Raw genomic sequence first — 23,765 nt, forward strand, 5'->3', positions numbered from 1 at the left:
AGTGCTCCCGTCTTAGCTGGCTTAAAAATAAGGCAATTGTGGAACAGAAGGCCAGAGGAAGTGGACTCATGGAGTATCGGTGGGCAGAGGAGGTAGCCGAAAAGAAGGTGGAAACGGGGATCTTACGAGGAAAGGTTGCGGGCTGCGCCTCCCTCCTCAGTCCAATCCCTTCTCAGAGCCACCCCCTTCTAGTCTCAAAGCAAAGACTGCCTTCCCTTTTAAAAAGGACTGATCCTGCTACCCTCGTGAGAGCTAGGAGCACGGCCTAGGTTTTAAACGGACCTATATTGCTTCGTTCATTGATCAGAGAGTGGAAAAACAAAGACTAACAGAAGACCCTCTGGAAATGGATGACGTCGCCAGCAGGAAAAGAGGTTAAGCTACTTGGATCTGTGCAAGTTAGAAGAAATCAGAAACCTTACTCTCTGCAGCCTGGCAAGAAAGAAACATTCCGCACCCGAATTGGGGAATGGCCAAAAGCATTTAAGTGTGACACCTCCCAAGGGGTTGGGATCATCCGCCTCGCAGCTGGAGCGCTAGCATCTAAGTATACCTACAAACTCCCCACAATGTCATGTTTAAACATTCTTCTCTGAGAGAGGTGGATAGAGATGGGTGGACAGGAAAGAAATCTTTGGGAAAGCTTAAAGTAGTTTGAGAGAGAGAACATGCATGCAAAAGACTCAGCACAAGGTTCTGTTTGTTTGGGGGGTTTTTTTGCCTCTGGTTCAATAGGTTTGGCAGGCTCCTGAAAGACACCAACCTGAAAGACCCATTTAGCCGAGAGGAAGCTAAATAAGCATCTATACCATGGGAGCAGGATTGTCTGTTTCAAAATATCCTCACCCTCTGCATAAAGTACTGCTTGGCTGAAGACATCCTTGCTGGGTTCCACAACTCAACGTCTTAGCAGTCATCTGATAAGAACTGGGGAAAAAACCCCAGAATCAATGAATTTTTTTAAAAAAACAATCATGTGACCAAGAACAAAGGAGCTCAGCAAAAGCTGTGAATTTTTTCTTTTTTTTGGCTTGCCGCTTTTTATGGGCTGGTGCATACGTGTGAGAGAGGCGGGAGAAACCATGGCTTTCCAGCCGTGCTAGGTTTCGGGGTTGGGTAGGGAGGGGTGGCCATGAAAACGGGAGACGAGTTTTCACTTTAAAAACAGAGTGTGTGATCCACTCTATACAGGGCACAGATCTGGGTGTGTGAGAGAGAAACAAAGGTTCGATTGGTTTCAAAGGCTTTAAATTTAAGGAAACGTCTGCTAGGTATGTGCTAGAAGAGCCCCCACCACACCTACCCACCCACCCTTTCCCAAGGAGGAAGCATGAGATCCGTGTTCCTCCAAACGCCTTCCTGAACAAAAAAGTAGGAAGAGGAACAAGGACATAGTATCCGCCCTTTACCAAAAAAGGGCTCCGTCCGAACTCAAAGATGGGAGGCAAAAAAAAAGAGCTGTATGGAACCGAAATCCATTTTTTGGGGGGGGGTGTCCGATTAAAAACAGGTCAACAGCCCTTATTCCCTGCCTCTCCTGCCTCTTTAAGAGAGCATAGCCGCCAGCTTCCTTCCACAAGCATCGTGGGCAAGATGCAGCCCTTCCTCTGAGCCATTCTGTCGGCCGTTGACTTTGCAAGGAACCGCTCGAATTTCAAGTTTTTTTTTTAAAGTCTTGCACAAGATGGACTCACATGCAAAAGGATGGGGATTGCACTAAGTAAAACTAATTCTGTCAGCGACGAGCCGGTGGCAGCTCTGCTACTTAAGAAGAAGAACACCAAGCATACGCCCCCCCCCAAAAAAAACCCTCCTGGTTCCCCTCCCTCCACAAGTTAAAAATACTGGGCATGCCAAAACCGGATGGGGCTCTACTTGCCACTTCCAAAATGAACAGAAAGTGCAGTTTGAGGCCCCTGTAATGTTTAAAGAGTCATACAAAATTGAGGGCGGTGAGGGGAGAGAGAAAAGGTTGGGGGGGCAGCCCAGAGAGGTGGGCGTAGGTGTCGACGTGTGTTACGTGGCTGCTGCGTCTCCCGCCCGTCTTTCATTTCAAGTCAATGATGTCTTCATCAAAGGAAGCCCCGAGTTGAAAGGGGCTGCCAGAAGGGGGGCTCTCGTCCCGGGTGGCCGTGTCGGGGTCCGAACTGGTGGAGAAGTGCCGGTCTTCGGATGCGCTGTCGAAGGAGCTCGCGACGAGCCTGCAGAGAAACAGGAAAGAGAAGTGAACCTGGGGGTGTACAAACCCGATTGTGGTGGGGCATCGTGCGTACCCCTTCTAATCATTAAGCCCAGGAGAAGCGCAACCCTCCAGATAAGACTACAACGCCCAACATTCTGGGCGGCTGGGGTTGATGGGCACTGTAGCCCATCGGGGAAGGGCAGACGTTCAGCTAAAATAGGCTGGCAATTCTTGGCATCACTCTTTGGGCTGACCCCCCCCCATGCGAGGGGGTCTTGAGAAACTCTCCCAAATTGAATTTGATCTTCATGTCAAGAGGTGGGTCTCGACGCTTGATCTAACACTTAAGAGAGAAACAGGAAAGACTAAACTCCTTTCCTCCTCTCTATGTTTTTGCCTCTGTCGCTACAAACAGGCCTGTGGGGTCTGAGTGAGTGACTTGGGATTGGAGGGGAGAGGGTCAATCATCATCATTTCCTCAGAGCTGCAAAGTGGGAAGGGACCTTACAGATCATGGAGCCCACCCCGACAGGGAGGCACAGCGCAGATTTGAGCTCCCAACTGCCACCCCTTGTACAAAGGAAAGCAAATTGCACAAGGAAGGTGGCTTCAGCGCCACGTCCTGCTTCAGTTCTAGGTACAAGAGAGATATAGGAATACAGTGGTGCCTCGCTTGACGATTACCTCATTAGACAAGGAAATCACTTGATGATTAGTTTTTTGCGATCACTATTGCGATCGCTAAACGATGACTGAATGGGCTTTTTCGCTTAACGTTGATCGGTTCCCTGCTTCAGGAACCGATTTTTCGCTTAACGACGATGAAAAACAGCTGATGGTCAGGTTTCAAAATGGCCGCCCGCTGTGCTAAATGGCTCCCCACTGTGCTTTAGGACAGATTCCTCGCATTACAAGCGCCGGAAAATGGCCGCCCTATGGAGGATCTTCGCTGGACGCTGAGGTATTTCGCCTATTGGAACGCACTGAACCGGTTTTCAATACATTTCAATGGGCTTTTTCGTTTCGCTTGACGAGGATTTCGCTTAACGATTTGAACGGAACGAATTATCCTTGTCAAGCAAGGTACCACTGTACTTATCAGAAGCCCCTCCACCCCCTTCCGGCTACTTCCCAGAAATACAGCACCAATCTGCGTGGGCACCTGTCACTGCTCGTCGACCGTACGGCTCCCTGCTTGGAATCCGATGGTTTCAGAGGGGGTTTCTTCTGTTTTTGTCCTCCTTCTGACTTGGGAACAGACTCCTCTAAGAGGCCTGGGTGAGGAAGGAATGAGATCCTCTGGGTCATCAGAATAAAGAAGACAGGACTGTCTCATTTCTAAAGGAAAGTTCACACCTTGCCCCTTGCCGTTCTGACCCAAAGGTGGCTACCACCGATAAACGCTCAAGAATAACATGCATGGGGGTCAGAAATCCTGCTCACCTAGAGTGACCTAGAACAGCAAGGGTGACCTAGAACACTACCCTTCCTCTCCAAGCTGGAATTTTGGAGAGGATAAAGATTGCTCACATATTTTCACCACCAAGCTGTTCTCCTTCATCAAAAAATGAAATAACCTTTTATCTTCATGGTTCTAAAAAGGGGGCCAAATTAAATCACAACCTAAGCAGCTGCCTTACGGAGCTACTGTCTTTCAGTTAAAGATAAGATGCTAGTCCTCATCATTGTGAATTTCGTTGTATGTGTATATACTTACAATGACAATAAATTATTATTATTATTATCGTTCCGAACAAAGAGCACAAAAACCTGTGCTGGATTCAAGAGACATCACACACACACACACCCTTGCCGGCTTTACCAAGTAACTCCTTGCGTGTGCGGCTCGCGATTTCCTTGATCTCGATGCGCGACAATGGGAGGGAAGGTGTGATGGGGATGGAGGCGCCACCAGCAGACGTTGGAGTGCCAATCACTTTGGAGACCAAGGGGGATTTGAGCGGCCGCTCAATGCTCCTGCCAACCAGGTTGCTGAGGGGGATTTTGTACAGATGTTTGCACAGAGCTTCACCTGAAACGACAAGAAGCAAATAATCATAGAAAGGGCTTCTGTTTCCTGTGACTGTTGACCCCTGAATTTTTAAATCTGAAAAGGGGGGGCAGAACCAAAGAAAGCTGGAGAGAGCCCAACCATGGGGGGGGGGAGAGAAATCCTCAAGGATGTTTTTTAACAAAAAGGGAAGATGTATTCTTATAAAAAAGCCCAGGACTGATAAATATTTGCACAGGGCTGTTGGAGGGGGGGAAAATGCAAGGAAGTTAACAAACCTGGGAGGATTTAAGATCAATGCAGTAATGATTCATTTATGGAATGTTTCACATTTATCGTTTTAATTATTCACTGTATTTAAATCAGTTTTACAGTTTGCTTTTTAAAAAATGTGTAACCAATTTGTGCTTTTGATTCTGCTCTTTTTAATACTGCGAGCGGCTTTGAGTCCCTTTATCGGGAGGGAGAAAAGCAGCTTATGAATGAGATAGATAGACAGACAGGAAAATAAATGAAGGCACAAATAAAATTGGAGTCTGTTAAAAAAAGGAATACAGCAAACCAAGGACAAGCAAGACATTATTTTATACAGACCACAAAACAATGTGGAACTTAGGAGTGACCAGGTTTCAATATACATCTGCATTTATTAATGGACTATTTTCTATCTGTATTCCCCGGCTGAAATGCATGGACCTTCTTTATAAGAATTATACTCTTGCAATGGAAAGTTTGCAGACCACTGGCTCCCCCCCCTCTGTTGGCTGCAAAAGCAAACACCCACCTCAGAGCCCCTTCCCTCCATCCCCTTTACCTTCGGTGGCAGAAGGCGAGAAGACGGGGATTTCGTGAACCGGCGTCGTCTGCGGGGAACTGGGCGACGTGGTTTCCTTGGAGCTGCTGTTCGAAGGTTCGCTCACCGGCGTGGCCGCTTTGAAGTAGATGTCTGACTGGAAGGAGGAAAAGGTTGGATGAGCAAAAAAGGGAATTTTCAGGGCTAAAGCCATAAAATCCCACTTCTCACTCACCACTGCAGACAGACGGGAAAAACATACAATATTAACATTTCTGAACCTAATGTGGGGACTTTGGAAGCTAGAAAAGGCTACACATCCATGCAGCTAAGCCAGAGGTGCTAAGGACTCAAACACAGAGATCACCCAAGCCAACATCTGGAGTTCACCTCCCACATCTGGGACTCTGAGTCACGCTGGCTCCATCTAGCTATCATATCTCATTTTGGCCTCCCTAACATGTGGATCTGGCCCGCGGGCTTCTGGAAAGCACCTTCCAGCCAGCTCCTAGTGTTACTACCGTATTTTTCTCACCATAAGACGCACTTTCCCCCCACAAAACAGGGTGGGTGGGAAGTCTGTGTGTCTTATGGAGTGAAGAAAACAGATTATATTTTCCTGTTTTCTTCTCCTAAAAAACATGGTGCGTCTTATGGAAAGGTGCGTCTTATGGAGCGAAAACAGGTTCTTAAAATCTTGTCAAGGGAAATTAGGAATAAGATTATAAATGCAGTCATCAAATCATAGGCCCGGTTTAGAGGAACAGCTTTAAAACCCCTTATTCTAATCCTGAGTAATTAGTAAGGCTGGTAATCTCCGCCTATCAGCAGTTCACCCCCCCCTCAAACTATTTAATATTATTTATTTATTATTTAAAATATTTTACTCTGCCTTTCTTCTTAGAAAAGGACCCAAGGTGGCTTACCACAATAAAAAGACAATATTTCAAGTTGAAAATAAGGAATATAGATAACGGTGGTTGACATCATTGAAAGACAATATTTAAAGCTAAAAACATTCAGTATAGAAATATTTAAAAAGAAACAACAAAATATCCCACTTAGAAACAGGAAACGCAAGCGAGACTAAAGAAAGCATCAAAGCAGTGAGGCAAAAACAATCCATCTAAAAAGATCAAGCTAGGCAGCCAGTCCTAGATTTATTTATTTAAGGTGTTCTTGGATTTCTCAGACGGTGGTTTTCTCTTCCACAGATGTAACCAAGGAACTTAAGAAAAAAGCCTGCAATTCCTGTATGTGTTTTGTTCCTGTATGTGTTTTGAAAACGGCCGGGGAAGGTATGGCTCTCCTGATTCCCCCCAGAGGCACCATCGTAACTGAGAGGCCTGGATTCAAATCCTGCCATGGCCACAAAATTCAGGAGCTTGGGCCAGCTCTCATCCTTCAGGCTGGCCTGAAGGAGGGCTGTTGTAAGAATAAAAGAATGGGAAGGAGTGCCATACACGCCGACCCGAGTTTGCTGTGTGTATGTGTGTGTGTGTGGGGGGGGAATGGGATAGAAATGTAAGAATAATGAAACAAACTCTCATTGAGCTTTCTCACTGGCCATAGTGGGCTAAGGCATGACGGATGGCCACAATACAGAGGTTACAGGCTTAAAAGCAGTGTAGCCCCGATGCACACGAGGAGTAAGTGACGGCGCTCCTCTGCGACCAGCCACGCTGTGAATTTCTTCCCTCCTCCTCCGCCACTCGCCCCCCCCTTACCCTCGACGCCACGAGCTGGAGAGCAGGGACCACGGCCGTATGGACGAGGTTTCCGTTCACTACTAGCCGGATCTCGATGGAATCGGTGGTGAACGCCAAGATGTAAGGGAAGGCGCAAACTGGAAAAGCACAAACCGAGGGTGGAACAAGCAACGCTCAAGGCAGGGACCCAAAGCAAAGCAGATCGGACAGAGGGCGGTGGCCCCAACTTTCCCTTGAATGCTTCCCGCGTGGGAGCGCTCACCACCACCTCCCTAGGACGTGGGTTCCACTGTTGTACCGCTCTAACAGTTAGGAAAATTTTCTTGATATTTCCTGTCGCTTGAGCCCATTATTTGGTGTCCTGCACTCTGCGGTGGTCAAGAACAGATCCTGCCCCTCCTCTGTAGGACTGCCTTTCCAGTCTTTGAAGAGTGTGATACTATCTCTGTCTTCTTTTCTCAAGGCTAAACATCCCTGGTTTGTTTGCTCTTTCCTCCTAGGGCTTGGGGTTCTTGGACTGAAACTCTCTGAAGCTCTGGCATGAATATAGATGCTGCCATCTGCTGAAACAGATCTTTGGATCACTAGCCCAGCAGCATCAGCACCGACTAGAAAACTCTAGGTTTTTTTCCTAAACCACCTTCTTGGGCAGGTAAGCTCTGGAAACCGAGGGATTTTCCCCCAAGAGCCACATGCATTAAACCTGAAAAAAAATTTTTATATATAATGATATAAGTTTAAAAGGGTCAGGGGGGGATATTTGATGAAAGCAGTCAGGGAGGTGTTCCTGCCCCCCCCCCAAAAAAACACGTTGCCCTGCTGTGCTCACCCATCTCTATCCCTCCCCAGCGCTCTCTGAGAGAAGGCCCGGCGGCTTGTGCACTTACCGATCGCATACGGAACTTGGTTCCAGCTGAAGTGGAAGTCAGAGGCTGAAGGTTGGATCAGGAAGGAGCCTCCGTTGAAAGGGCACACTTTGCGATAGTAGCAAACATCTGTAAGAGAAGAGGTTTCCTTTTCTGAGAAAGAGCAACACAGACTTGGGATTCCAGATCGAAGGGCAGGCAGAGAAAAAAAAGAACAGACGGCATCAAGGGGGCTGACAATTTGACCGGCTTCGCCCGTGACCTTTTTGGCAATAAAAAGAGGTGGCACCTTCTTCCCCTCCAGATCCCGGGAAAGGCTTCGGACCCTTTGCTTCTGAGCATGGAGGTGCAGAGGGAACCAGCGGAACCATCAGCCTTAAAAAGCGATTCCTTTCCATCCGCCTTTCCTAAGGGCCTTTCCCCCTCCAGGGTCCAAATCCTCTCCCCTGCCCCCGGTTGAAAAGGGGCACCAAAAGGAGGGGAGGGTTGGGTCCGATCATCTGCCTTGTGGAGGTTCACTAAAACAATCAGATCTGGCACCGGCTCAAAAGGAGTGCAGAGTGGAAGGACCCTTGATTTTCCGTCCTCTCCCCCCCCCCTGCCACTGCATTGGATTATTCCCCAGGGTCCTTTCCAGCCGTGCAGTTCAAAGGTTACTGCTGTGGATCATTTCCTCCCTGGCCTCGTCCATCCCAGGCAAGCCTTCGTCCAATTCAACAGCAACCCCTCGAGGTGAAGCACAAGACAAGAACCCCTCTGGCTCATCAAAGGCCGCGTGAGACGGTAATACTCACAGTTATAGCACAAGAGGAGGCCAGCCTCTCCGTCTTCATACACATCAATAGCTGCAACGAAATTAACCTGCAATGATAACGGGCAAGGGTAGTGGGCGGGCTGGAGGCTGAGCTGTCTGCACACTCTTTTGAGAACAATTCAATGTCCGTCACACCGGGCGCCAGGGGAACATGTTCCCTCCGCCTTGGCCATTCTCCCGCTTGGCCCCATTCATGCCACCTATTTCAGGGACCGGCCGCTAGTTTTGTATGTGCTTTACATCGACTGTTCATTTGCACACGCAATGGCCACAGCTGAACGTGGAACCAGGCTTGCTGACAAGAGCTGTTTCTGCAAACACGCGGGCAAACAGGGGTGGCTTTTCCCACGTCTACGGCATCCACGGAACAGCTTCTGCTAAATAAAAGTTGCAGAAGTCTTGACGGGGCCCCAGGGCCCGGCTGTTTTGTTGCTGCTGTGACAGCAACGGCTTTGCCCTACTAAGGGTCTCCGCGCTGGCCCAATGATTTCCTAAAATTTGGCCCACGAATCCTCCGCAGCCAGCACTTCCGGCACTTTCCCATTTCTCTGCAGAGGCCGTTGGGGAGTCTGGGGAAAAAGTTTTCCCAGGACACCCGAATCCACAGGTAGAAAACAGAGTCCCTTCGGAACTCCATTTCCCACGGCTCCTTGCTCCGGGGGATGCTACCCACATAAGGTGCTAGAGAATGGACAAGAGTTTCAAATTATGTTTTGAGCTCGTTCCCACTGATCTCAACGCACGTGTCCACACAAAAGGGCCCCAAGAGAAGTTTACTTGGGTTGATAAGTCCTGAGATTTCGGACTGCCTTTCTAACAGGTGAATTCCCTCAAAACCCTCTGCTTGCTGCTGCCAGTAATCACAGGGCAGACCTCACTGGACCCTTTTAAGGCAACCTTGAGACTGCCTGTTTGCAAGAAGGACAGCCGCTTTCGCCGACGGCTTGGCGGCAAACACCTACCCTGCTTGATTCGACATTATGCAGCCGGTAGGATTCACCCGTGCTCTCGTTGATCAGATCGAACTGGTGCCGGTAGGCAACGCAGATCAGGTTGTCGTTCTCTCCCGTGGGGCCGTCCACCAGGGTCATGACGACCGGAGGGTCCGACAGGCAGATCTCCTACAGCCCAGAAGGCGGGATGAGATCGATCAGAGGCGGCAGAAGGACACAGAGGCACTGTGGCTCGGGGATAAATCCCATGGCATGGCAGGCAGAAGACCAACCTCCACCGCCCCCCCCCCTTGCAGAACGTAGAAAGGATGACTTAAATCGCACCACGGCCTCTCTGAGCCCCTCCAAGAAATTCTGATTCTCTTCCTTAGAAACCGCCCTCCAAAAACCTTCTTAAACACACAGACCTTGATTGGTTTTTGGAAGCTAAGCAAGATCAGGCTGGGTTCGTTCTTGGATGGGAGACCAGAAAGAAACAGCAGATAGGGCTAGGGAAGGATCTCCAGATAAGGCTAGGGAAGGATATCCAGATGATAGGGCTAGGGAAGGATCTCCAGACAATGGGGCTAGGGAAGGATCCTATCGCAAACCCTGGTGAACCGTTGCTGCTCATCAGACTTGACAATACTGGTTGAGAGGGACCAATCGTCGGATGCTGCACAAGGCCGCCTCCTCCGCAAGCCCCTTCCAAGAAGCAGTGGTCCAGCGCCAGCGTTCTGCCTCAAAAACCTACCCTGATGTACTGGAATTCCTCCACAGGAGATTCCGAATGAGGCGACGTCGAGGGGGCCCCGCCGTTCAGCCCTTCCCACTGCCAGAACTTCCGGGTGATGAGGAGGAGCTTGTTCCGGATGGCCGCCACAATTCGCAGCTCGCTCGCGTGGTGGGTGTTGATGGCATACAAATGGCAGCCTGGGCGGCAAGAGATTAATTAGCAGGCGTCAAGCACCTCTTGTGGAGATACGCCCAGAAGAAAACACTGGCTCGGTAGGGACGAGGAAAGAGGAAGGGGGGGGCAAGGAACCCTTTCTGCCTGCCCTGGACTGATAAAAAGACGGCAGCTACGCAATTAGAAAGTGATAAAATGTTCACCCTCCAAAGAGGCCATTTTTCAATGCGGCCGCCCTTACAATCCTGGGAGATCTATGGTTCTCTCCTGATGGCCACCACTGAACACCACCAAGCTGATTTTGCAAAATTGTGTCACAGGGAAAACCCGTGTCGGTTCACTGTGGAAGCAGCGCCGTGTCGAACGGTCCAGCCGCTGTCTTTCCTCCTTCTCTCTTTCTTTTGCAACAGCTGAACGCAGGCCCCAGGGACCCCAGGGCACTGACAAGGTGGTGGACACCACGTCTTCCTCTTAGAACTGGGTCAGGGCAGCTCCAGAAACACCAAGCGCCCCCCCGGCCATCCCTTCCCAGCGGTGACCCCCCCCCCCGGGTCCCACAGCACCTTTCGTCTTCTCCAGCTTGTTGTCTCGACAGTCGCATTTGCCCTTCACCTGCTGGGCTTCGATGCCTTTCCGCACAGCGCTGAGCCGGAAGACGAGAAGGCGGGCGTCCTTCCCTGCCAAGCGAGAGGCAAGCATGAGAGGAACCCCTGCACAATTGACACCCAGTAGTACCAATAATGGCCATTTCAATTGAATTTAAAATTCATCGTTTTGCTATTGCAATTGCGATCGCAAAAACATCATCGTTAAGCGGATTCGTCATAATGTGGGGTAATCGTTAAGCGGGGCACGACTATATTATTGCTACCATTTAAGGAACTTGCAAAAAAATATTACTGGAGGGGCACTCTTATGGAGGATTCCTGTTTGTTGGTTGGTTGGTTTACCCTGCCTTTTCTCCTTTAAAAAGGACCCAAGGGGGTTTACAACATTAAAAGACAGGATGGAGAGCAGCTAATGACAGTGAGAGTACAATACCAAAAGGCTCAAATAAACCACACTAAAAAAATTGGGTTAAAAAAAAAGTAACACCAAAAGACATTCAAAGCAATAAAGTTCAGCAATCCATCTTTTAAAAACAAAAAAAACAAAACACCATTCAGGCAACTGAGGGAAAGCTCAAACTACGGTGACACTTCTTTTAACCTTTTCATTACAGACTTGCACACGAGATGTGTGACTCTATTCCTCGCTCCCACATTTTCACGGCCCTCCTTACCTTTATCTGCTCTCGTGATCAGAAGGTCCAGAGTCTCCAGAATGTGCATCTGTTTGATGAGTAAAGTTTTATCAAACACTGGGATGGGAGGGTGTCCATCTGGAAGGAGGGGGGAAAAAACAACCAAACCCAACTGCTGTCAGCATGACACCTAAGCAGATGATATTTCTTCTCAGTTCTCCGGAACATATGCGGAATCACTGAGAAGACAGCACGTCAGTTTGAGCTGGCATTTTTAAGAAACCCCACAAAGCCAGTTCTGCTTCATCAGAGGATTTCTTTATTTTAAGAAGGTTTTGAGAGTAAATATCCTATGGGATCCCACCGCTTATGCTTCACTTGCTAGGAAAGCTAGCATCTCAGTGAGAAAAGTGCTGGCTTCATTTTGTTCCTGCTATGCTAGATTTCTACATGCAGAGAAACTCCCCCCACCCAAGGAAGCAGTCGAATTTGGGCTCCGATCCACATTTTGATGCGGCGCAGACCTAGAAAACCTGCACCATTGGACTTTCCTCTCTGCATAGCGCTGCTCTGACACAGAAACGTACAAAGCGATGCATAAAAATCAAGAAGGCCTGTCTTGGGAGAAGAATAAGCTACAATCAGTGCAGCATCTTTGGTCCAGATGGCTGTAGAAGATGAAGAGGGTGAGAGGATCGATTCCGCAGTATTACAAACGGAGATTAGTTTACTCACCGTCTAAGAGCAGGACGCCAACGTCTGTCGAAACAAGCAAGGACTGGCCCCAAGAATCTGCACAGATGACCTTGTGGGGGAAATTGCTGCAGAAGCACTGGGACTCCCAGGGCTGAAAAAGAGGAGATCTCCGTAGGTTAGTGACTACACAGGAGAATCTGCAAGGGACTGGTTCCAACCCTCCCCCCATGGAAGCGGAGAAACATGGATGATAGTGAACACTATTTTAATAGTGAATGCTATGCACAAGCATGGTCTCTGGCTCCACCTGGTGGCCAGTTCTGAAGAAGACATTGTGGAAATGTATTTCCGGCCTGAATGTTAAACATAGCATGGTCTCTGGCTCCCTCCGGTGGCCAGTTCTGGTAACTTCTACTTTAGAAATATATATTTCTGGAATGTTTATTTTAATATTTTCAGACTGTGGATAAATGACTCCGCAGATTCGGATCATTGTGGATAAGGGGCCCCTACTGTATAAGGAAAGAGAGATCTTTTCAGGGAAGATGGGGCTAAGATCTAGAGTTGCAAGGCAAATCTAGAGATTGCTTTGATACGCAGGAGGGGAAACAGAGTTCCCCCAACATTTTTAATGGGGAAACTGAAATAAGGCCATGCGGCGGCTGTGCTAAATAAAATTCCGCAGCATCAGCCGAAAAGAAAGGAAAATCTGAAAGCGAACTCACCCCCTCTCCTCGCCTGGCTACACAGCTTCATGCGACAGCAACAGACTCACCTCCTTTTTACAGAGGCTGGTAGTCGCTAGAATGGCCGGAGCATCCCCTCGGACAATGGTTTTGAGTTTGAGGGCCTTTAAAAGCAACAAGCACATGAGAGAGAACAGGTCACGCAGGTACAGACAGAAAGAATTAAGTTGCTGGTCCGTCCTCCCTTGTCTTACCTAGGCTATTCTTCCCCATCCATCCCAGCCGCTATGGTTACAGCAAAGGCTGCGCATCAGTGCAGTGCTTTGCAAGCTTCCTCTACTATCTGGTGATAGACTGCTCCTTAACAGGGGTGCTCTTATGAGCGGTAGTGACCAAGTGAAGCTACTGCCCGGTCTATATCCTCCGTACGTTACTGCAGCTCCCAGTAGCCATCATGACATGTGCAAATGATTATGTCTGAATGATAAAAAGGTCTCTCTCACATTCTCCTGGGTATGTACAGGAGGCTAGGAGTAAATCCTGCACTATAGGAAAGCCACGGACACTCCCCGTAGCTTTGCAAGCCACTTTGAAAAGTCCAAAACACGGCAGGCAGCTGTGCCAAACCGTTTCAACAAAGCGGTTCTTGAATTCTAAATCCCAGGGGCAGTTCTTTTGTAAAGCTAGTGACTCTTGACTGCTCATTCAAAGTCAAACCAGCCTAGAACACTTTGCATGATAGGGACAAGCTCACTACAATATGGTTTTGCCAGGGGGAAAAAAATTCCATTTCCTGCCCATTTCTGTGAGGGATGCAGCTAAGCTCAGAAGGAGTAAAAAAAGAAGAATGCAGAAGAGACAGCAGGTGTCATTATTGCCCCCTGCTAATTAAAATCCCTGGTGCTTTACTGTTGCAAATCTCGCCTGCTTTACACCACTGGATATGCAGACCCACAAGGCTAACAGAGAACCAATAAAGGGCATGCAACCATGAACCCCTTCCATCTCAGAAAATAAACAGCCGCTGTTCATGAACTGGGTGTGATACAGTCACGTTGTTAAGAGTGCTCTATGAGTCGGTCACACAAAATTCAGTCGTGTTGCTCACAAAAATTTTGGGCCTGTAAAGATAGCCTGCAGCCCTAAGACCTTGCCGCCCCCTTTGTGACAATCAAGAAGCTTTAAACCAGCACCTCTGAAGGCTGGGAGGAAGGATAAGTCATTCCAAAGGGCCTAACGTCCGATTTTCTGTTTGATCCCCACACACTGCAGTTTTTCTGCGCTTCCCCAAATGAGGTTCTGGTGAGCTTGTCTGAGTCTCCTAATTCCTTCTGTTCCAAATTGATTTCCCTTACATCTGATCCCTTGCTAACAGCCCTTGTACGCAACACGAGCTAAGAACGCTCCCTGTGGAATTCCACTCCACTGTACACCCGGCCCTTGTTTCTCCTGTGCGCCTGATGTAACGGCGCTTTTTCTCAAATGATCAGTGCCTTGATCTCTTTTCTTTTCTTTTTTTTCTTCCAGGGATTGAGGGGGAGGGAAGTGTTTGGGGCTGGCCAAGGATGGAGCGCAATTTAGAAGAGCAGGATCTGTGAAATGAAAAGACACTGGATTTCACAAAGGGCTGATGCAAACCGAACCGAAGCTGAAAGACTCCCACTGATAAATGGGTGAACGGGGGTCAGAGGTTATTGATGATTTTCCTTATTTATTGCTTTTAATGTGTACACTGCCCCATTTGTGCAGAAACAAACTATTCTGGGCGGTTTACAGGGGAGTTAACACCAACCCCGGAACAACACACTAGACGGCAGACGAGAGCAAAGGTTAGTCTAACAGCTTAAATAATCCGGCAGCGCTGAACCAATTTTCAAACTGAAGTGCAGCAAGACCAAAGTCGATGGGAAAGGCCTCCCTAAAAAGCAGTGCTTTTCATTGCCTCCTCAAAGAATACAGGGCAGGGGCCAGGCGGAACTCCTCTGGGAGCTGATTCCATAACCTCGGAGCCACCACCAAGAAGGTTCTACCTCTGATAGATGACTAGTTGAAATCAAGAGAATACAAGAGCAAAAAAATTATCAAGCCCACCCCTTTCCTTTTTTTTTCTCTGCCAGTTTATTTTCTCTCATTTCCCCCCTTCTCTCTTGTAACCCCCTCAAAAAGGGGATCACTCTTTTTTGGGAAAGCCACGTCGGCCTCCCGAAAAGTCCACTTCGTGCATCCGTGGACGTATCCACCGCACCTGGCCACGGCGGACAAACTCAGCTTGGCGAGCCTCTTCTTTTTTCCGGGCCGACTTGGGGGATTCGGGTAAGACGTCGCTGAAGGATCTCCGGTTGAGCATGTTCTAAACAAAGACCGGGACAACAACAAAAAAGCCACACTGAGTTTGAATAAAGACGCTCTCTTGCTGAACTACAACGTCCAGACTTCTCCAGGCAGTGCCTGGCGGTTTTTTCCCCTCCAGGATGAACCAGGCCTGATCCTGCTCAGCTTCCAAAATCAGATGACGTGGCAGGCGTTCATGGCGTCAAGGGGTCCCAGGCTCCCCGATCGCCAGGCGGGCTTACCTTGTGCATGTCGGGCATGAGGTCCTGGTATAAGGAGCGAATCAACATGTCCAGCGTGCGCTGGCGCTTCTGAGCAAAGGTAGGGGTTTCCAGCGTCGCCTTCTCCCCATTGATTACTGAAACGCGACAAAACAAGGAAAAAGGGGTCACGGACACTCAGCCTGGGCTTATTCGTGCCATCTTATGGCCTGCTTGCTTACTCTGAAGTTAAGGTCCCCTGTACTGAAGCCAAGGGTCTCTTGGGTCTGAAAATGGGGACCCTCACTCACATTTCACCAGCAGAAAGTCCCTGAATTCATGGTGGTCTGTAAATACTGGCGGGGATGGAAGGGGCGGTCCAAAGAGAGGCACGCTTTCTTCTGAGAAGATTTTCAGCCTAGCGGAAGGGAGGAATCAAATTATTTTAGGAGACAGGTTGGGTCTTCTTCCAAAACACCCACCGCTGGATCAATACAGTGACAATAAATGATGATACACGATGCTCAACTGTTGATAAGACTCCAAACAGAAGGAGATCCGTGGACACAAAGGGATTTACTACAATGTTGACGAGGGACAAAAGGTCTGCTCTCCTTGAGGATTAGCAATAAGACACTTAAGGAACCAGGCTTCTTGTAGCTAAGCTGGAACTTCTAAAACCAGTTCTCAACCCTTGGTTTCCCAGATGTTCTTGGACTACAACTCCCATAAATCCTGGCCAGCACAGCTGGTGGTAAAGGCTTCCGGTGTTTTAGTCCAAGAACATCTGGGGACCCAAGGTTGGGAACCGCTATTCTCAAAGGAGAGGTGGTGGGCTAAAGGTTTGATCCAGAAATTCAGTTCCCTAATTTCACGGTTGGTGGGAGACTCTCAATTCCTGGCTGTCAGTTAAATACACACTGTAAATTTCCAGAATCACACTTCCTGTTTCCCTATAATAGGCTCATATCAAAATAAAACTGACAAGGGAACCCATTGATATACCTCCCACATGAACATGTTAGGAAAGTCCATAAAGTTGCGATTTCTACACTTGGGGATGAATTACTCAACTTAATCCTCCCCCCCTTTTTAAATAAACTTTTTTTTGTGCTTTTGGAGTCCTGAATTTCCTCCTTTGCCACCTGGATGTACGTTCAGTTATCACACAATATGTTGATATTACAACTCGCCACATCAAGTTAACAGAATGAACGGTTTCATGTGCCGTTAACACCCACCTGTAACTATCCGTTTGCTTATTATATCTCACTAAGGCAAAAATATCTACAGCATCTGTTAAGGAACTCAAGATGTTTACTCCCATCTGCCTTTTGAAAGGTCTACCCTTTCCCCCTCAGTTTAATTTTTAAAAAAGAAAAAAAAAAAGAGCAATAAACAGCAAAGTGTGGCATTTCTTGTTAAGAGTTTAAAATATAGAAAATTTTTAGGTGGTAATGCAGACATAATGCCCATCAACAATTTGCTGTGATTCGCCCACTGAAGTACAATAAAATTGTGGTTTATAGCACAAAGCATAATGTCTGCACAGAGACCAAAGACTGTGAATACCACACCACTATGTGTTGTAAAACACACACCATGTATAATGTTGAAAAAGCTGCCTGATTCAATAGAAGACAATGACAATTCAGTGCCCTTAAGTTGCTTCCAACTCTCCCGGGCATAAAGGGTGGGTTTGCCAGTCCCTCCTTCTGTCTTCTGGCTTCAGGTGGTCCAACCCACTGAGCTATGGGTGGTTTTTAATTTTAAAAAAAAAACACCACACACACACACACACACACAAAACCCAACATTTTACAAGGCGCTAACAATCAGTCGACTTCAAAATAAGCAAAACCATGCTTTTCAACCCCGTGCGTATGGGACTAGTTTCATTTTCTTTATATATTGTCTCTCCCCATCTCTCCAAAAACGCATTGACTCTTCTCCTGGGGTATGTCCATTCTCTTTCTGAAACACACGTATCAAAAATGAATTCCACGTTTCTTTAAAATCATCGCATTTTGATCAACCTCTTCTGATTTTAGTTTCACAGGTTAATTTATCATCGATTGCTATATTCCAGATTTCTTTATACCATTCCTTTGTATTAACTGGGTTATTACTTGCCCCATTCCTTGCAAATACAAACCTTGCCACAGTACCCATTATAATTATTAAATCTTTTTCTTCTCTCTTCCATTGATTATTTACTAACCCTATTCAAACAGGCAATCATCAGGGACTTTTTGTACATCTGCGTGTTATTTCCGTAATGAACTTGAAAATCATGAACCATCCCTTTTTCCTTATTTTGCAGCCCACCCCATACACAAATACATCTCTTTTCCTTTCCTGCATCTCCAACACGACGATGGTAATGTTTTGGTTTAATGTATTCCACTTCACCGGTTAAAGGAAACGGTCTGTTAAACTGCTTCGGATGCTTTAAACCCAAACAAGGAAGGAGATAAGGAAAGGATACGTGTGAAGTGAGAGCGGATCATGGATGGCTTAAAGGCTGGAGACGACTCTTCGCCTTCCTGGAACACGATAGTGACGATATCATTCCCGATGTGTCGCTTTCTTTCCACCTGTCCGAAAAGGAAAAGGCTGTGGGGAAAAAGGCCCGAGGCAACCCCACCTTCCACATCGAGGCTGTGGAAATGTCACGCTTTGCTTGCCCCTAGCTTCAACAAAGACATGGTCCTGCCAGGTCCACAAAGCTACTAGTTCTTAGGAAGCCCCTCTCAATTTTTGGGGCTTGAAATCAGCATGCCCGCCGTTCCCACCCACGAGCCCTAACTCTGACCCTCTGTGGCAATGGAGCAGACGTGTTTCCCGTCTCCTGCGTGGCCGTCCTTTGGTATCAGAAGATGGCTACTGGAACATTTAACAACTGTAGCATAGATGGATCTTTGGGACCAAGGACTCTTGGTGTCTGGTAAACAACATTTATATCTGGACCGGCTAATATATCTTCCCCAAATCTCATCTTCTCTAAATATCACCAGCTCTTTCCATCCTTCCTCAAGATTGTCCTTCCAGACCCCTCCATCATCCTCTTTGCCCTCTTCTGTTCCACTCTAGTTTGTCCATCGAATATAGTGTCCAGTAACCAACACTCTACTTTAGATGCAACCTTATACGTTGACATTTCTAAGGAAACCTTAGAATCATCAACCTCATCATCATCTTTGAACTGCAGAGCTGGAAGAGACCCAATGGATCATCCAATCCAGCTCTTGTCAAGGAGGCCCAGTAGGGAATCAAACTCCCAACTTCAGGCTTTGAGCTATCCAGCAGTTTTGAGCTAAACCACTGAGCTATCCAGCAGTTTTCTGCAAGGTTTCTCCTTCTCCCCCACCCCCTTCTTGGAAGGCGGCTTGCGGTCTATGAAGAAAAATCAATACAGCCAACCACATACCTGTTGTTTATTCTCTTTCGAATATGGAAGCATGGTCGAAACATGAAACATTATCTCATGCCCTTGGTAGACGGTGTACATGGAATGGATGCCAGTGGTGTCATCTGGAGAAGAAAGCGATAAGAGGGAAGTAACCTCGATGAGACTCATTTATTAATGGCCAAATATTGTCATCAGGGCAGGACAGAGCCCTACGGTCCTGATACGCAGAAGAAGGAGGATCCCAACAACAAAGCATTTTGGAGGAAGTGAAAAGAACTTACAACGGCCACTGTTATCCCACCAAAACTCCTTCTGATCCATGATTAAAACTCACAATGATGGAGAACCGAGCAAAAACCAGCGGCCCAAAGATTAAGCAAATACACGATGGATAAAAACCGCTGGCGATTAAATGCTTCTGACAGTGAAGTCAAATCAAACCCAGCTTTAAACGTTGCCTAAAAGGCAGCAGGCAAAGGCAACTGCTGAAGGTCATTACATTCTAGGGGCCACCACAAAAAAACACCCCGTCTCTCAACGGCCACCCAATCTGCCTTGCTCAAGTAGGCGACACCGAGGTAAGGCCTCCAAGATTTAGATAAATGGTTAGGTCCCGGTAGGCAGGAGTAGTCTTTCAGACCTATCTCAGCCCAAAACCATTTAGGAAATTAGAAGTAAAGCAAAACAATGCTTTGAATCGCACCCAGAACCCATTCCGATAACTTGTTGAATCTGAAAACAAACAGCATCTTTGCAAAAAACAAAACAAAACCTAAACAATGCATAGGATGAAACAGAAGTGTAAATAGGACACTCGGGTGGCACAAACCAGGACGACAACACAGAATATTTCCATGCAAAATTGGTTCTGGATCACCTAGCATGCAGGACTCTGGGAACAACTGCTATCGCCTTCAATGAAACCTTACTTTTCGTGTCTAGTCCTCCTCTGTAGCCAGTCCAGCCCTTCAATGTAATGGTGTCTCCCAAGAGACTCAAGAATTTCTGAAAGCTCTCACTGCCCATTTCTGCAGAAAAAAAAGGGGAAAAAAGATGGAAATAACTGAGGGGGAGAACCAGAAGGAGAAAGAAAGTTCAAGGACCACTGGTTTCCTTAACAGGCAAGATCATTTAGTCACCAAAAGCTAAAGTGGGTGGCCAACCTTTCACCATCCAGATGTTCTGAACTGTGACGAACAGCCTGGGGCTAAGCGAACGGAAGTCCCAAACAACCAGATGACCAGATTCCCAACCCTTCTGTTCAATGCAGTAATCTTAGAACGGCAGAGCTGGATGGGACCCTAGGGGTCATCAAGTCCAGCCTCATCAAGAAGGCACAGCGGGGGAATCGAACTCCCAACCTTTGGCTCTCTGCAGCCGAAGACCTAAAACCAAGATTCTTTGTTTCAGCAGGCTGCTTCTGTCTTGGCTGAAGACTGCTGTGCTCAAAAGACTTCCCCTTGAGAATAAGATAAGCTTAGGATGACCAGGGGGAGGTCAAGGTGAGGCTTCCTCTGATATTTTTCTTTCGCTTTGCCTGCTCAGAACGCAAATATATCAGGTTGGCTCTGCTTGCAGTCATCCAAACACAGAACCGTTCCCCAGCGCCTGACGCTGAAATATTTCTAGTCATCGTTTGGAGACGGAGAAAGAAAACAAAAATACACGGAAATGATCTGTACCAACAGCTGTTGGAGGGATTTTTTTAAAAAATGTCGAGAAAGAGCAGAATTCTCAAGAAACCTGCCAGCTTTTCTTTTTTTAATCAACTATTTGGGACAGTGTTGCTATTAAAACAAGTCAACATGCAAGGAAGCCTGTTTATAAAAAGGAAATGTAACCAAAAAAAAAAAAAAAGGTGGAAAAGTCCATTTGGCAGATGTGGCTTTACCGTCATCGTGAATCGTGGCGCCATCCATGTTTATGCAGCATTTTATAAAGTCATGCAATTGCGAAAGAGAGAGAGAGAAGCTTTGCTCGAACTTTTGATAGTTAAGAGGCCAGAACATTGGGCTGCCCTTGGTGAGGTCGGATCGGCTGTCTCTTTTCCCATTCTCTACACCAGCGGCTTCCAACGTTGGGTCTCCAGATGTTCTTGGACTAAAATTCCCAGAAGCCTTCCCCACTAGCTGTGCCGGCCAGGATTTCTGGGAGTTGTAAACCAAGAACATCTGGGGACCCAAAAAAAGCTGCCTGGACTGGTAATGAAGTCATCAGTACCCAGAAGTGTCAGCGAACATTGGGGTAAAGAGCTGACCACGTGACACTTATTCTCTCCATAGCGCTCTGTGCCGTCTCCCAACATCTGCTGCCTGAGGCCACTGTCTCATTTTGCCTTGGGGCAGAGTCTCTCTTGATGGCCTGTAACTTGCGATATGGTATCCTAGATTTTTTTGGATATAAGTGAGGGGGATCAGAAACGGCAACTTCTAAGGCCCGATGAGTGGACTTCCCATCGTCTCCCAGAGCCGTCACATAGGCACCAGAAAGAGCAACTGATCATGTGATGAAATGCCCTTCCTTTCTAAGGGCAAAAAACCCGGATGCTACCTGTTCCCCTCCCCTCCCACAAGGCGGGAGCAGGGGTAGAGATGATGGTCACTGTACACTAAAGTACAAGGTTGTTGGGAGGCTGGTCTAAATTTCAGCTTCACCCAGAATAGCTGCCCTGCCCTCTTCCAGAACTCCCTGGTTCCAAACAACAAAGCGACAGCGTTCCCACTGCACAATCGCAACGGAGAAATCGCAATCAAGCCATTAAGTCTCACCATTGCTGAACATCTCGTCGTCTGTTAGCTGCCCATCTTTGGCGTAGAGAATCCCAAACTTAAAATTGACGGAGCCCTGAGGGGAGGAGGAATGAAGGACACGTGAGGAAAAAGTCAGACCGGTCCCCTTGAGAGAATACAGCGGGATGCTCATATACGTGGGTTCAGTATCCGCTGACTGACTTATCCGCGGTCTGAAAATATTAAAAGAAAAATCCTCTCTCTCTCTATATATATATATAGAGAGAGAGAGAGGATTTTTCTTTTAATATTTTCAGGATAATATATCCTGAATATATAGAATTTTAATATATAGGATTTTTAGATCTCTAGCTTTTAGATCTCTAGCTTTAGATCTTCCCTAGAGGGAGCCAGTGTCCATGCTTTGTACAGTATTCGCTATTGAAATAGCGTTAGCTAGAATCCACATTTTTTAGCATCCGTGGGGAGGGGGCCCTTGAAACCGATCCCCCGTGGATATGCGGATCCTACTATAAAGCAGATTTTTACAAGCCAGATTGATAAGAACATCTAACAAGTTGCTCTTTACGTATCACAGCTTATTGGAATACACCTTATTGGAAGCCGCCCAGAGTGGTCGACCAGACCAGATGGACGGGATATAAATCAAATAAATAAATAAATAAATAAGCTTTATTCTCCTCCTGCTTTCTAACTCATTGATACAGGACCATGTCTACTAAAATCTGAACAACTGAAGAGTGGCAGGATATTACATTTCCAAGCATATTTCGTATCCTGAGATCGCCATACAGAATTAAAAGGGGTTGGGGGTGGTGGTGGTGCTGTGCAGCCATATATATTTTTTATTTTAATTTACATTTTTGTCTTGCTTTTCCTCCCACAAGCTCATGGTTCTGCTTCTTCTTACTTCCCCTCACAACTAAAATGCTACCAGCTAGGTGAGGCTGTTTGGGCTCCTGGTCATCCAGGGATGTCCACCTCTGAGTGGAGACTTGAACACAGATCATCCAGGGCCACCACCGTTTGGCATGGAGCAGATACGGCTATCTGTCGTTCCCTTCTAAAGCTAGAGATCTAAAAATACGCAGATCCCTTCACCACCAACAGGAACATCACCCACTCCAGACATCATGTCGTGCCTATAAAGACCTGTTGGTATTATTGTTCCAGGAGACGGCAGGAGCCCAATTATGGCTCCCGGTCCTTGGACTTGGACTTCCCACTCTGTTTCAGAGACACGGATGGCTCCCGGGAGTAATTCCAGCCTCCTCCACAGCAGCCTCATTCTGATTTACGTTCTCACCCAGAGAGTGAGAGTGAGCCCATGGCGGTCTTAAACAAGACGGATGGATCCCTGAATTTCGGAAGGGTCCACAGTCCCATTGAAAAGATATATGGGGGGGAGGCTAGAGAATTTAATCAAGGCCAAAGCTTTCTCCATCCATCTCTCACCCCATGGGTCTGCCTACCTACCAACTTGAGCTCTGGATTATCATGAGATTAATCACCGTAAGAGCAGACAGAAGGGCTCCAGATAGGTAGCAGAACCAGAACGGGTTGCCCGAGACTGCCTTTTTTCCCTGGCCAAAACTGTAGCTGCTGAAAATGACACCTCATGCTTGTGTCCTTCTTGCTATCTGAAGGTGTACAAATAGTTCAATACGCCCACCCCTTTCCAAACCTAACCTATTGCTAGAAGGGACAGGAGATACTCAGAAGGCAGTGACTTGACGGGGTAAGCATTCTTATAGCCCCGTAGCGGAGAAGTAGTGGACGTAGGCAAAGAGCCTTCAGCAGCATCCTTCAAAGGCATCTTTTAGAGGAAAGGAGACCTCAACAAGTATGTCACTCTGAAGAGGGAAGACCGGTCCCCTTGCACATCTGCACAGTGGCATTACTGGGAACCAATTCCATAGTTCCCCACTGCGATGGGCACTCGTGTGCCAGCGACGCAGCAGAGGGCTTGCGTCCACCTCAGAAGCATCCCACCAAAGCATCATGAGCCAGTTCGGGGCTGCTATGCTCTGCCTGTTCCCTCCTTCATCCTCACTGGGGAGTTTTAAAATCTGAATTGGGATTGGTTGTTGTTTTGAGTACGACAAGCCACGTGTTGTTGTTATGTGGCGTCAAAACTCTTGTAACTTTTGGTGAACTTAACAAGGGTTTCAAGGTCTGTGAGATTTTGAAGGAGTGGTTGACATCTTGTGGTGCAGTGGTTAGAGTGTAG

General features: G+C 47.4%; 1 protein-coding gene across 4 annotated transcripts in view; it reads right to left on the reverse strand.

The window, feature by feature from the left end:
- Positions 1-709: 709 nt before the first annotated feature.
- GARNL3 (GTPase activating Rap/RanGAP domain like 3) overlaps positions 710-23,765 on the reverse strand; it is a 71,471-nt gene continuing 48,415 nt past the window's right edge. For 3 of the 4 annotated variants that reach the window (XM_078382838.1, XM_072985079.2, XM_072985078.2), the window contains exons 9-29: positions 21,554-21,629; positions 19,715-19,813; positions 18,804-18,907; positions 17,862-17,970; positions 16,615-16,660; positions 15,685-15,791; positions 15,416-15,531; positions 15,088-15,192; positions 12,932-13,006; positions 12,196-12,307; positions 11,500-11,598; positions 10,781-10,894; positions 10,062-10,240; positions 9,338-9,496; positions 8,356-8,422; positions 7,583-7,690; positions 6,714-6,832; positions 5,008-5,143; positions 3,990-4,214; positions 3,345-3,456; positions 710-2,201 (exon numbers count right to left, since the gene is read on the reverse strand). In XM_078382838.1, coding sequence (XP_078238964.1) covers positions 2,048-2,201; positions 3,345-3,456; positions 3,990-4,214; positions 5,008-5,143; positions 6,714-6,832; positions 7,583-7,690; positions 8,356-8,422; positions 9,338-9,496; positions 10,062-10,240; positions 10,781-10,894; positions 11,500-11,598; positions 12,196-12,307; positions 12,932-13,006; positions 15,088-15,192; positions 15,416-15,531; positions 15,685-15,791; positions 16,615-16,660; positions 17,862-17,970; positions 18,804-18,907; positions 19,715-19,813; positions 21,554-21,629 — 2,421 coding nt within the window. In that variant the 3' untranslated portion in view covers positions 710-2,047. The remainder of the gene's footprint in view (positions 2,202-3,344; positions 3,457-3,989; positions 4,215-5,007; positions 5,144-6,713; positions 6,833-7,582; positions 7,691-8,355; positions 8,423-9,337; positions 9,497-10,061; positions 10,241-10,780; positions 10,895-11,499; positions 11,599-12,195; positions 12,308-12,931; positions 13,007-15,087; positions 15,193-15,415; positions 15,532-15,684; positions 15,792-16,614; positions 16,661-17,861; positions 17,971-18,803; positions 18,908-19,714; positions 19,814-21,553; positions 21,630-23,765) is intronic. The other variant, XM_020800916.3, reaches the window with a different exon arrangement.

Source organism: Pogona vitticeps, chromosome ZW-PAR, assembly GCF_051106095.1.
Source record: "Pogona vitticeps strain Pit_001003342236 chromosome ZW-PAR, PviZW2.1, whole genome shotgun sequence".
Classification (NCBI taxonomy): domain Eukaryota; kingdom Metazoa; phylum Chordata; class Lepidosauria; order Squamata; family Agamidae; genus Pogona; species Pogona vitticeps.